The 14,762-nt window shown below is 38.0% G+C and overlaps 1 protein-coding gene and 1 pseudogene across 1 annotated transcript; one reads left to right on the top strand and one right to left on the bottom strand.

Annotated features, from left to right (window-relative positions):
• The first annotated feature begins 491 nt into the window (after positions 1–491).
• On the top strand, positions 492–2,532 carry LOC110872621 (annotated as a pseudogene).
• A 796-nt stretch (positions 2,533–3,328) lies between these two features.
• LOC110872622 (pumilio homolog 1) lies at positions 3,329–8,461 on the bottom strand. The gene is made up of 9 exons (XM_022121464.2): positions 7,619–8,461; positions 6,446–7,491; positions 6,220–6,361; positions 6,016–6,123; positions 5,703–5,915; positions 5,519–5,629; positions 4,270–4,464; positions 4,013–4,187; positions 3,329–3,774 (listed from the first exon to the last, which is right to left on the bottom strand). Exons 1-9 carry the CDS (start codon positions 8,102–8,104, stop codon positions 3,707–3,709), a joined length of 2,544 nt encoding a protein of 847 aa, XP_021977156.1. The 5' UTR covers positions 8,105–8,461; the 3' UTR covers positions 3,329–3,706.
• Positions 8,462–14,762: the final 6,301 nt, after the last annotated feature.

The following is a 14,762-nucleotide window of genomic DNA, read 5'->3' as shown; positions in this document are numbered from 1 at the left end:
TTTATTTCAAAGTAAAAAAGAAAACTGAAACCCGTTTGCTTTGATAGTTAAAAATCTTCCATGCTTGATTTATGTTTATTAAATGATCGTTTGTCTGAGTTTTCTTTCTCTTTAATGAAATGGGATTTGTTTCAAAATAAAAAGAAAACTGAAACACGTTTTCCTTGAAAACATAAGTCAGTTCGATTTGATGGTTCTAAACACTATATAGACTGGCAGATCAAAACCCAAATATGTGAATGTTAACTCATAAAAAATCCTATCTATACGGATCGCATACCATTTACACAATCCGTATCCCATAATTAAACGTCCCTCTTAATCATCTAGAATCTCTCTCACGTAACAATACAAAACTCCACCCACCCACTTTCCTCCACTCCGAACACTCCTTCCTCTTAACACACGTGTAACACATGACCTCAAACAAACACAACACACATTAAAACTAAAAAACCCCCAACACATATCATCAACCTCAAACTCTCAAAACTCTCACTCTTCTCTTCACTCTCATGACCGACAAATGTCTCCTCATCCACCACCATGTCTCCTCCTCTTTCTCCTCCACCTCCACCTCCTCCCAATCCACCCCACTCTCTCCCAATCCTTCATCTACACCACCTTCAACCCCACCAACCTAACCACCAACGGCAACGCCACCATCACCACCACCGGCATCCTTCAACTCACCAACGTAAGCTCCCACACCATCGGTCACGCTCTCTACCCACACCCCATCCGTTTCAAAACACCCCACACCAATACCACTCTCTCATTCTCCACCGCTTTTGTCTTCTCCATCGTCCCACGATACCGCAAACTCGGTGGTCATGGCCTTGCTTTCACCATCTCTCCGACCAAACACTTCATCGGAGCCCAACCTAGTCAATACCTCGGACTTGTCAACGTTACTACAAACGGTAACTCATCAAACCATCTTTTCGCTATAGAGTTTGACACCGTTCAAGATTTTGAGTTTTCTGATATTAACGACAACCATGTTGGTGTTAATATTAACCATATGAAGTCGGTTAATTCGACGAAAGCCGGGTTTTTCGTTGATGGGAATGTTACTAAACAGGATCTTTGTTTACATAGTGGGAAAAAGATTCAAGCTTGGGTTGATTATGATGGTGAAAACCATCAAGTTGATGTTTATCTTTCTTTATTTTCAAACAAACCAAGAAAGCCGATCATGTCGGTTTTCGTCGATTTAACACCGGTTTTTCAAGAGTTTATGTACGTGGGGTTTTCTTCATCAACCGGTGTTCTTGCTAGCTCGCATTATGTGTTTGGTTGGAGCTTTAACATGAGTGGAAATGCAAGTTCTTTGAATGTGGATCAGTTTCCTGAACCTGTTCTGCCATTGAAAAAGAATAATAACACTAAAGGTTTCGTGTTCCGGTTTGGTACTACTTTGTTTTTGGTTTTTTGTATTTTTGTGATAATGGGTGGTGTTTATATTATCAAGAAGTTTAAGATAATTAAGAAGACAGAAGCGGTTGAAAGTTGGGAGCTTGATTTGGGCCCACATTCATATTGTTATAGAGAGTTGAAAGAGGGTACAAAGGGGTTTAATGAGAAGTTGTTAATTGGGTTTGGTGGGTCGGGTAAGGTTTACAAAGGGGTGTTGCCGGATTCGGGGGTGGAAATCGCGGTGAAGCGGATTTCGCGGCAGTCGAAACAAGGGCAGAAGGAGTTTTTGTCGGAGGTGTCGACGATTGGGCGGCTTCGGCATCGGAATTTGGTGCAGTTGTTGGGTTGGTCTAGGAATAAAGGTGAGTTGTTGTTGGTTTATGAGTTTATGGCTAATGGAAGTTTGGATAAGTGTATATATAGTGGGAATAAACCCAAAATGATTTTGAGTTGGGATCAAAGGTTTAAGGTTATAAAAGATGTGGCAAATGGGTTGCTTTATTTGCATGAAGGGTGGGAACAAACTGTGGTGCATAGAGATATTAAAGCAGGAAATGTGTTGTTGGATTCGGATTTGAATGGTAAGTTAGGCGATTTCGGGTTGGCTAAGTTGTATGAGCATGGGTCGAACCCGGTAACCACTAAAGTGGTAAGCCCACCACGGGTTCGGATGTGTATGCATTCGGGGCTCTTTTGTTGGAAGTGGTGTGTGGACGGAGACCGGCTGAGCTCAAGGCGTCACCGGAGGAGCTCATTTTGGTTGATTGGGTTTGGGATAAGTGGCGAGAAGGGTGTTTACTTGATGTGGTGGATTCGCGGTTGAAGGGTGAGTTTAATGAGGGTGAAGTTACGATGGTTTTGAAGGTTGGGTTAATGTGTTCTAATGATGAGCCGTCGAGCAGGCCGAGTATGAGGCAGGTGATTCGGTACTTGGAGAGGGAGGCGCCCGTGCCGGAGATCGTAGGTCCGTCGTGTTATGGTGTTGTGATGGAGATTGATCAGCATGCACCTGCATTAGTGAAATTGAAGTCTTTGTGAGTTTCCGGCCTGCGGTTGGTTGATGTGTACATATACAAGGATATCATGTTGAAAGTTGATGTTGTTTATATAAAGAAAAGGATATATAATAGTTGCGTTTGATGTTATAATAATGTAGTTGCAATTTCTTTTTAACATAAGATTAGACTTGCACTTTCTGTGGTATGGTATAAGGGGATTGATCAAAGCCAAGACATAAATAGATTGTTAATAAGATTTCACCGGAATGGAATAATTAGTTAAATCAATTTGCAAATTTTGCTTATAACTTTGCATCTCCTGTTCCAGGCTTAAAACCGGAATAAACCATGTAAATCAGTGAAACAGGTCATAAGACTGACGGCTGTGGGGGACAGCACCGACCTGTTGAGGCCCGTCCCGGCATCCAACACACACATTCTTTTAAAAAAATCACATACCCAGTAAATCCCACAAATAGCAAAGCTACTTATAGGGTCTGGGGAGGGTGGGATGTAGACAGACTTTGCCTCTTATCCCTAAGGATAGAGAGGCTGCTTCCAGAAGAGACCCTTAGCTCTAAGACGAACAACATACCAACACATCAAGTCAAAGAATATAAACAAATGGAATATAGAAAAAAAGCAGTCACCTATACCACACACACATTCTTTTACATATAACAAACAAGGTGGAGGCACATCACCCATACCCAGGCCCGGCCCATCACTTGGATGAGATGACGCCCCCGGATGACGTGACATGAATATATGACAGGCGGCCACCACCACTTCCTCACCAAACACCATTGTTTTAAGGGTGGTTGCCCGCTACCAGCTTCCAAGAAGCATTCAGATATACAATTTAATATGAACATCACACAAATAAAACAATCAAGTAAGACAATAAAACAAGTCGCAACACAAAACAAAGTTTGCCAACATAATATCATTAAGAATCCATACAAAAGGAAATGAAAACTCAGGCAAACACATAATACACCATAAGGCTCTGCTACACCCGGCTATATATTTGTACAGTCACGACAACCACCACATACACAAACTTCTGTTATAATCTCTGCAACGGGGGCGGCCTCGGGTGTGTTTCACCCCCTGAGCCTTGGCTAAAGACTCGAGTCCTAGGTATACATATATCATATATCCTTCCTTAAAAACTAACAATGTACATGTCTTTTATAGCTGCTGCATGTTTAAAACGAACCAAAAAACACAACCATCGATAAGCCGGACTCTCAGTTAGCTGTACAACTCTCCAAATCACGTTACATTTAAGTAGTAGTGCCGCTGGCAGCAGAGGCGGCAGCGGCATATCCAGCCATAGCCCCGATCCTCCTTTCTGAAAAGTCATCAGACCACCGTTTTAGAAAAACCGAAATATTTAACTTAAGAACAGAATACAACATATATCATCATCACATTTTGAAAGTAATAACCCACATGTTATCACGGATCTTTTTGACCCAAGTTTTAAATTTTCTGATTATCAAGATAGGTCATGGAAGTTTAATGATTTTATAATGTTATTTGACCCTTAAAAGTCAAACACAAAAGATGAAAGTTAAAGGAGAATGTACCTCCAGCAGCAACAAGTTTCTCAACACGGGCAACTATGTGTTTTCCATAAGTATATTTCTTGAGGGCGTTTAAATGAACCTTGATACGATTCAGAATCATCTCGAGTTGCTGGTCATCGCATGTTTCTAGAACTTTCTGCACAACATAGTTGGCAAACTGATCCTTCATCATCACCTGACATCACAAAACGAGCCACAATGAGGAAGTACATAACTATAAATAAATAATGAGTTTTTAATTCAATCAGAAGACTAACCTGAAGCGGTTCATTTTCATCAGTGGTGCCTAGCATTTCGGTGACAAGGGTCTGGCGTTGTTCAGGTGTACCAAAAGTCAAACATTTCTCAACAACATTTGAGGCAAATTTCTGTTGACTCATCTGAACTATCTGCCCGGTTAGTTGATCTATAATACACTTGCGTTCGTGCGGCTTTCCATGTTCCAGTACATGCTGTCAGAATATCAACAGTAATTAGAACCAGACCAGAAGATTGGGTATCGGTGGTCATTTCTAATACGATTATTTTGTCCAGTTCCCCATTCAGTATAAAATGCAACCCAAAATGATCCATTCAGTGTGAACAGGTCGAAAATCAACCTCTAAAGCTCACCTTAAAATAGAGTCAAGTACTTTTGAAAAAAAAAAAACACAGCCCAACTGGACTCCCTTCGTAACCGACTTTCCCAAAAGTCAAGTACTTTTTTAAAGTAACTAGTATTTTAACCCGCCGCACATTGCAGCGGCGTCAAAAGTTGGAGTAACTCGAACTGATACCGTCAAATATTTGACCAGGCTTGTTTTCGAACAAAATTTACGTCAAAACGTAGACCAACTGAAAACGCAAATGAAAATAGGCACGAATACTTATTGTATTTGACCTGACTCATTACTAAGAAAATTTACGTCGAAACATAAAGCAACTTGGATTTATAACGAAACGTACTTAAAAATAAGCACGTAGGAAAATAGTGTTTTTTACGTTAAAGAATGGTACCACGCGTTGCGGTGGAGTCGAAACGTGAAGTAACTCGAATTTATACCGCCTAGTGAAAACGTAATATAAATGACCCAACTTGTTTCCGAACAAAACGTAGACCAACCAAATGCGTACATAGAAATAAGCACGAAAACGTATTATATTTGACCCACGTACACAAAAATAAGCATGTAAAACTCGAGGGATCAAAATGACATTTTACAATTTTTTTAGAAAGTTGAGGGGGTGTAAGTGGCAATGCTAAAAGTTGAAGGGTTGAATACACAAAAAAAACACGGGTTGGATGGCATTGTTATTAATTTGGCAAAGAAAAACAATAAAATAGAGGTTGTGTCTTCGGTACTATTCCTAAAACACCTCTTTTGTTATATTAAGAATAAGAATAAGAATTCTTAATCTATTATAAAAATTTCCTACAATAGGGTGTTACTGTTCATTAAAGAAATGATATGATGTTCTGAAATAATGCAAATTTTCTAAACTGTTCAGGCACTTCCGACAGCATACCTGAACGACATAATTTCCATATTGATCTTGGGCCAGCATATTGATAGATTTCAAGATTTCATCCATCACTAAGCTTTGTGTTTTAGGGTCATGACAGTGTTCCAAAACTCTCTGTTACACAAAATATTGAATAAATAAATGCTAAAAATCAGCCATCCAAATATTAAAAAATTATTATTTTTACCTGTATGACACGACAACCATACGGATGAGTTGACAATGTGACAACTTGATCATAAAAAGTAGAGATTATAAAATGAATAGCATTTTCTGGTACACATTCAATACACTTCTGAATAACATGATTGCCATTTTGATCACGTACACAACGCATCACATGACCATCAAGCTCCGTAACCATCTTTGTTTGTTGGTCAAGGTCAACAACCTCAATCGCCTAAAAAACAAAGCCAAAAAGTATTTGATCAAATAAATAGAAACTCGAATACATCAACTGAAGGTTTGCCAATTTCACAAAACCAAAATGTTCAATTTACCTTTTGAATAACCCGACAACCATACATCTGAAGACTCAGTGTTAGAACATGCCCGGTGAGTTGTTCGGCCAATTCTCGTATTTGAGTAGCACTTCCATGTTCAAAAAACTACATGCATTGAAAGGTGATAAAATATTAATAATGATTGATTTATTCGATTATTCCACAAAATAAGGAACTTTTATACAAATATGCATACGCTACCTTCTGAACGACATAATTGCCGAATACATCAGTCATTAGCGAGTAAGCTTGAGGCATAATTTCATTAAACACCATATCTTTCTCTTCTGTTGTAGCGGTTTCAAGCTTTTGTTGAATAAAACGACTTCCAAATTGATCCGCACTGCTCAAACAACATTTTGAGTGTAATAATCATATAGTCAAACACGTTAATAAATAAAATTAGATTATGAAAGAAATTAAGTACCTGAATTCAACAACATGCCCCGCAATTTCCGAGAGCTCAAAACACTTGGTTTTATTGCTCTTGAACTCATCTAGCAAAGAAGATGCAAAACTTTCACCGACTATATTACGCATCCCGGATGGAAACCGCAAGCTCCGGTCACCATGTCGGGCAGGACTACCAGGCCCAAAAGCAGAGTTAGGCAGAAGTGGGCTGCCCAATGGGCTTCCGGGATACGACATCCCAAGCCCATAACCAGGGCTTCCGTAGTAACCATGATTAAGACCATACTGAGACTTTTGAGGAGATAACAGACCCGCCAGGTAAGCTTTCTGGATTGCTAGTAACTCCCGATCAATTGTTGCATCGTTTAACGCCGACATATATTCACTAGATCTTAAGTTTTGAAGATACAACGGGTCCATGAGTCTACTAGGTTCTAAACCAAACCCACCTCTCATTCCTCTAGAATCCATGGCGGAAACACCCATTGCTGCCGCCACAGCGCCATTGTCATATAAAGACGGTAAAATTTGGTTTGCCATCATGGTTGGTGAAGCGGGATTCATCATATAACCGCCGCTGCCACCACCTAGACCGTAAAAAGACGAACTTGGACTATCAAGATTCTGATATCGAGAAGGAGAGTTTCCAGAACCATTGTTGGCCATGGGCCCGTTCATGTATGAATTCACAGGTGACCCCTGACCAATTCTAGGCCCGCCACTTTTGCCCATATATTGATTCGACCCTTTGGCCAAGTGAGCAGCGTTTTGAGCCCGAGCCCGTAACTGCGTCTCTTCATCCACCATACCATTATTCAAAAGAGTCAAATTGGAGAAATCAGATGCAAGATCTGAAGGCACCAGTGGGCTAGCCGATCGAGCCATAAGCTGTGGATCAGGGGTGTTGCTTCTTGACAAAGATGATCCGAGAGCCGATGCAGATCCCATCCCCTGAAGATGCCCAAAATGGGAATCGGAAAAGTCAACATTTTCATCAAATGCGTTACGGCTAGCTGGACGAGACGGTTGCCTAGAACCAGAAGCAGCCTGACTCATATCATCCTATATCCAATAACCAATACCATATACAAAAAATTAACACACAAATCATCATATAAACAAATACAATGTAACATCATCTAAAGATATCAACTTTCATAACAATATAAACAAACTTATTAATTATAACCTGAATGATCTCAGCAATGCTCTTTTGTCTACTCCCTAAACCCAAACCCGGCAACCCGATAAGCCCGTTACCGCCCCATTCCGCCATACCCTGCGCATTTCTGGCATTCCCATTATCTTTCTTCACCTTCCTCATATCCCCAATAGCAGAGCCCCCACCCCCACCGTGCAACCGCTGCTGCGAAAACCGCCAATCATCCTTGTTTAAAAGCGGTGGGGGTAACCTAGGGTTGAGATTAACATTAGCATGATAATAGTCAGCATAAGCTGGATCAGACCTCAACTCTTGTTCGGAAATGCCACCGTCAAACAAGCCTGCAACAGCATTCAAGGATCCTTCAACGGTGGGTGGTGCAGACCCACTTCGGTACATGTTAATCTCCGTCTCACGATCACTGCTACTCATCCGCTTCAGCAACCCTAACTCCTCGTTGCTTGATCGCATTCCGATTTCCGACATCATCTTTGAATAGCTATCAGTCATCATCCTACCCTTTCTACCAAATCAAAATTAAAAAAAAAATAAATAAAGATAGAACTTCAACTAAAGTAATATGATCTTTACAGGGTTTGAGGTTAATTTCAGTTGATGATAATATAAACAAGTTATTTCATAAAATTGTAGGATAAAATCAATTAAACTTTCTGTGGGTAAATTTACTGGAAAGATTTAGAGATGGATGGGGATGTCTATAATGAAAAAAGTTGTGTAATTGTGGCCATTTTCTTCTTCTGCAGTAGTGAAGGATTTGATCGATTGAGGGTTTGGAAGAGGAGAGTAAACAAGAGAGTTGGGGAGTGATGATAAGCACGAGCGTGGAGTGATATACACCGTTGGATTAAGGGTGCTGACGGCATAGATCAGATTATACGGTGGGAACCTAGGGTTTTGTTTTCTGTTTTCTTTTTTTTATTTGTATAAAACATAAAGTAACTTATCCGTACGTATTATGTTAAGCCATTGTACTTTTCATTTTATTCTTTTATGAAAAACTAACCAAAAAAATACTCAACTATTTTTTTTTTGTATTTAAATCTATAAAATTTGTATAAGAAAAAGATGTTCTACAAAAACTTAAAGTAATGGTTTGTTAATTATTAAATTGATCAAGTTAAGATGTTATAACTCTTTTTGTAAAAGATATTAATGTCATTTACTAGTAGTTGAACATTTTAATAGAATTTAATAGTTAAAAAGTCCTTGTTTTAAGAAAATTCACAAGTGCATGTTACACAAGTTCTCTTTAGAATATAAAAATTGTTTATTGTTTTTTTCTGTAAGTCGAGGAAATTTAAAAGATTTAAAATCAATTGACAAATTTTTGTCATGAAGCAAACGCTTGAGAAAAGCAAGGCGCTCATCTATTCACATTGGTGTAGCCCTACAGGCGTAAAGCACTTAAAAAGTATACGTCTGGGACAAGCAAGGCGCATGTCTATTCATGCGGGTGCAACCCTAGAGGTGTAAGGCACAAAAAAGTACATGTCCTAGACAAGCAAGGTGCACGTCTGTTCAGGCTAGTGCATCACAGTTTAGGACGGTTTTCACTGATTTAGATGGCTTGAAACTAGCTTTGTAGGTTTGTGCTAGTTGATATTAGGTTATGGCTAGTTCAGGCACTTTCTACTCCTTGATGTGTTAAAGGCGCCTATGTTGCGTCTTGCCTCGCCTTAATGCCTAAGTGCACGCCTTTGAAGAAACATAGACACAATATATGTTGAAATGGTACATGATTAAACAAGAGGTACAGGTACCATGAAAACCTTTAATTTTTTTAAAAAAAAATTTCTTCGGTGGTTCTTCCGTATTATTAAGTTTAAGGTAAACCAGAAATTAACATAGTATGATAGTAAGAATATATACTAATTTGGTTCAACCTTTTGTACATCAGGTTGCAGCAAATAGTGTAGGATTTGTTTTTTTACGCGTGTCAAATAGAATACTTGACCCTATTGTGCCGCAAATGTAACCCATCTTGGGTTCACACCGTGTGATTTTAGGAAATCTTGAACCTAGTTTTGTAGTTATATATTGTAGAAACGGATGGTATCAACAATACACAGGATCGAATACACAGAAATAGCGACAAAACGGTGACAGAAATCTTATAATTAACCCAAACCAAAAACTCCCAACCAAACCCTTGGTCTTACACTTAGTAAGATCTTGTTAACAACAAGGTTCAGATCGACTGATATATGCAATCAGTTGATCACAATACAAGCAACAAAAAATAAAAGTGCACAGGGAAAGAATACAACCAGATCTAAGACTATCTCACAGGCGAGATGATGAACAGCGCACAAGATACAATCTAATCGCCACAGATCAGAGAAAATCAATCCAGATAACAGATGCGAGTGAATGAGCAACAACAGAACCATCTGGAACAAGGGTCTCCTTTTTATACCAGCATCTTCATAAGTAACACTTTGCTCCCTGAACTTTGCAATAAGTACACCGTCTTTACAACATATTTCACTTAAGTCCCTTCAGAGTTACACAGAGCCCCTTCAAGTTATATTTCTGATATACCAGCACTAAACAACCAGATTAGAAACACAAATAATATAATCACAATATGAATGATATTTAGATGTCACCCTTTTAACATCCTCCCTTCATTCATATGAGAAAACCAATTTACAAGATTCATTTTTTCACAAAAAAAAAAAAAATTGTGTTGTGTAATACCCAAACCTTTTGTAAACCCATCTGCTAGTTGACTTTCAGAGTCAACCTTAGCAGTTTCAACAATACCAGCTGCTACCTTTTCTCGCAAAAAATGTAGATCTACCTCAAAGTGTTTAGTTCGTTCATGAAAGACAGGGTTGGCTGCTATAGATATAGCTGCCTTACTGTCACAAATATAACTTCACAGGTAAATCACATTCAACTTGAACTTCTCTAAGCAAATTTAACAGCCACATAATCTCACAAGTTGCCGAGCACATAGCTCTATACTCAGCCTCCCCCGTTGACCTATACATTGTACTTTGTTTCTTGCTTTTCCAAGAAACAAGTGAATTGCCCAAGTAAATACAGAACCCAGTTACAGACTTTCTTGTGGACAAACACTTTGCCCAATCCGAATCAACAAAACCAACTAAGTCAAGATTTTCACCTTTCCTAAACAGCAGACCACTGCCAGGACTAGATTTTAGATATCTTAACAACCTCAATGCAATTTGCAAATGAACTTCTGTTGGACTATGCATAAACTGACTCAAAAATTGGACAGCATAACTGATATCAGGTCTGGTCAACGACAAATAAATCAATTTTCCAATCAATCTTTGAAAACCAGTAACATTTTTTAGTGGTTGTTGATCTTTAGTTAGTTTAGCTCACACTAAATAACTTTGTTCAATTGGAGTGTTAACTGGCATACACCCCAAATAACCAAACTCACTCAACAATTCCAAACAATATTTCCTTTGATTCATGCAAATACCAGATTTATCATACAACACTTCAATTCCTAAAAAATAATTCAGTTTTCCTAGATCTTTAATTTGAAAATTAGTATTCAGAATCATTTTAACCTTATCAATCTCTTTTATACTATTTCCAGTAACCACAATGTCGTCCACATAGACTAACAAAACCATAAACACACCACTTTTAGACAAAACATACATAGAGTGGTCACATTTACTTTGGACAAAACCATAATCAATTAAGACACTAGATAATCTTTCATTCCACTTTCTAAGGGCCTGTTTAAAACCAAATAATGATTTGACTAACTTACAAACTTTAGTTTCATCTTGTGAATAATAACCTTGTCGCAAACACATATAAACATCTTCACTAATAGTACCATATAAAAAGGCGTTATTAATATCAAGTTGAAATAAGGGCCAGTCATTTTGTACAGCAAGTGTAATAATACACCTAACTGTAACCATTTTCACAACCGGCGAAAACGTTTCACCAAAATCCAAACCTTCCCTTTGATTAAACCCTTTAGCTACTAACCTAACTTTAAATCTCTCTATCTCACCACTGGAGTTATATTTAACTTTGTACACCCACTTACAACCTATAGGCTTTCTACCAGGTGGTAAATCAACAAGAGTCCAAGTATTATTCCTAAACAAGGCCTCCATTTCCTTGTTCATTGCTTCTACCCACCTGGGATCTTTAACAGCTTCATTATAACTAACAGGTTCAACGGTTTTATTTAATGTACTCACAAAACAAAGATTATCACCAGACAAACAAGCATAGTTAACAGTTCTACCAATACCATACTTAACCTTCCCATCTAACACAAATTCCTCAAACCTTTTTGGAACAACTGAAGTTCTAATAGATCTCCTAAAATTTAAAACAGTACCCTCAGATAGGTTATTGGTCTCATCATTTGGTATTCCACTGTCCTCTGCCCCGCCATTGAACCCCTATTCACTACTACCTACGGGCCTAGTTGTAGACTGTTGACAATGGTCATAGTACTGGTGATGGCAGATGTTGAGGGTTCTAATGGCTACTGATCATCACTAGAAGTACCATGTGAGCCATTATTACCCTCTTCATCATTGGGTGTTTGTGAAACTTCAGATGTTTCTGTCTCATAACAATAAAAAATGTTACATGATTCAAACTTTTATTTAAAGAATCTTGGTCAACAAACTGTTTGGTTTTAATAGGGTAAACATTTTCATAAAATTTCACATCTCAAGAAAAGAAAACTTTTTTATTATCCAAACTCCACGACTTATACCCCTTCTTAACATTGGAATACCCAATTAAAACACACTTATCAACATGATAAGTAAATTTATCTGATTCATCTAATATGGTACTAAAACACAAACATCCAAAGTTTTTAAGACATGACAAAGAGGGTTTAAAACCAAATACAACTTCATAAGGACTCTTACCTACTAACACAGAGGAAGGTAACATGTTAATCAGGTAAACAGCAGTTAGAATGCAATCAGACCAACATCTCAGTGGAAGACCACCCTGAAACATCATGGCTCTGGCTATGTTCAAAAGGTGCCTATGTTTACGTTCTACCACACCATTCTGCTATGGTGTATAAGAACAAGTAGTTTGATGTAAAATTCCTTTACTTTAAAAAAAAACTGTTCATTTGATTATTCACAAATTCAGTCCCATTATCATTTCTAAAGATTTTGACCTTTCTCTTAAATTGAGTTAAAATTAATTCATAAAAACTGGTTAAATTTTCAAAAACTTCCATTTTATTCTTTAGAAGATAACACCACACAGACCTTGAATAATCATCAACAACTGTTAGAAAATATCTAAACCCTTCATAACTAGACACTTTATACGGACCCCACAGATCTAAATGAACTATATCACCTATCTCTTTTGTTTTATGTTCACTTAAAGGGAAAGGAACTCTTACTTGTTTTGCCTTATGGCAAATCTCACAAGGACCATGATCAACAGTTTTAATATCTAGATTACCTTTTAAAACAGCCAGAACCTGATCAGACGGATGGCCTAATCTACTATGCCACATACTAGACTTTAAGAAACTATTATAACACATATTTACGAAATTACCAGTTTTCCTAACAAAGTACAACCCATTGTCCTGGCTACCAGTCACCAGGACATTCTTTGACCTTAAATCCTGTAACAAACAATCAGTTTCATTAAACATAACTGCTATCTTATTATCTTTAGCCAACCTAAAAACAGATAACAGATTTACACTATACTCAGGAACATAGAAAACATCTTCCAGAATAACACCATCTATTAACTTTAGTTTCCCAATTTTAAACACTTTAACATTAGTACCATTTGGATGACCAACCTTTAAATCAAAATCAGATACGTCAACCCAATCAAACATATCCCTATCACACTTAACCGTATGTTGATTCACACCAGAATCAACAATCCAATTATATTCGTAACCAAAAACATTTGAACTAGAACAACTAATGTCACACCCCTAATTTCCACGTGTCACCGGTGGGCCCGGTGGGGGAGTATCGTGACGTAATTGATATCATCATAGTCAAACAACACAAATTATAATGCAGAGCGGAAGCAAAAAGATAGATTTATTCCAACCAAATGATTATTGTAATATTTAAGTATCACAAAGTAGTTGAAACAGATCCACAGGCGGATCAAAATAAAAAGGAGAGTTGTTCAACAGATTTATTGCATCCAAGCTTGCGAGACTCTAACGATGCTAAGGAGGGACCAGCCCATTACGTGTAGAACCTGCACTTAATCTTTTAGGGGAAAATACGTCAGTTTGCACTGGTAAATACAATTTAACTGACTCATTTTGAAAATGTTTTTAAAAAATGATTTGAATGCACATGGCACAAAACTTTTTATAACTTGGGATAATTGATCAAATTTAAACTTGTAAAAGAATTACATGTTTGTTATGCGTTTAGTCTCCCGGTTCGTGTCGGGTTTAAGATTAATAGACACACCACATAGTATATATCCGCGGCGGGAAACCAACGGCTATACCTTAATAAATATGGACACATTGTCGGGTGTACGCCTACACCCGCGTGTCGAGGTCGTGGCCATTTCATGAATGATACCAAGGATATCCGGGACATGGTCATTAAACTCCCAAAGGCGTAAAACAAACAAAACAAATTTTCAAACGGGTCATCTTGATAATACTTAACCACTAATCGATTAAGGTCAAATGCCCGACCAAGCGGTATTTTATATACCGTACCCCAAGCCCGTATAAGGGAAAATAAGTTAAAAGTATTTACCTGAGCAAGTACAAACCACAACAAGCAAGTGTAAGTATCTTTTACTGGATCTCCTATTCTGGAACGAAGGTTTATAATGACCTATTAGAATCCTAACGGGTCTTTAATTTAGCCTAAGCTTAGACCGGTTAGTTTCAAAGAATGAATACGGTTTAACCGCATGGAAGGCGAAAACCGGTTTAGAATGTGGTTTTGACCCGACAAGCTTGCATGCTTGTTTAATATGGGTAACATAATCACATTCTGGATTTTGAGACAAAAAGAATATGGTTTGACCCGTTTCGGCTAATATGTGTAAACTAGTTACAAAAGCCGATCCGAACGCGAAAGTGCGTAACGGGTAACCATATAAATCATATACAAATTCCCTGAGTTAATATGCACCAAATATGTTGTGATAT

The sequence above is a fragment of the Helianthus annuus genome, chromosome 8 (genome assembly GCF_002127325.2).
Source record: "Helianthus annuus cultivar XRQ/B chromosome 8, HanXRQr2.0-SUNRISE, whole genome shotgun sequence".
NCBI lineage: Eukaryota > Viridiplantae > Streptophyta > Magnoliopsida > Asterales > Asteraceae > Helianthus > Helianthus annuus.
Note: the sequence above shows the minus strand (reverse complement) of the source record. Positions and strands in the feature narration are given on the sequence as shown.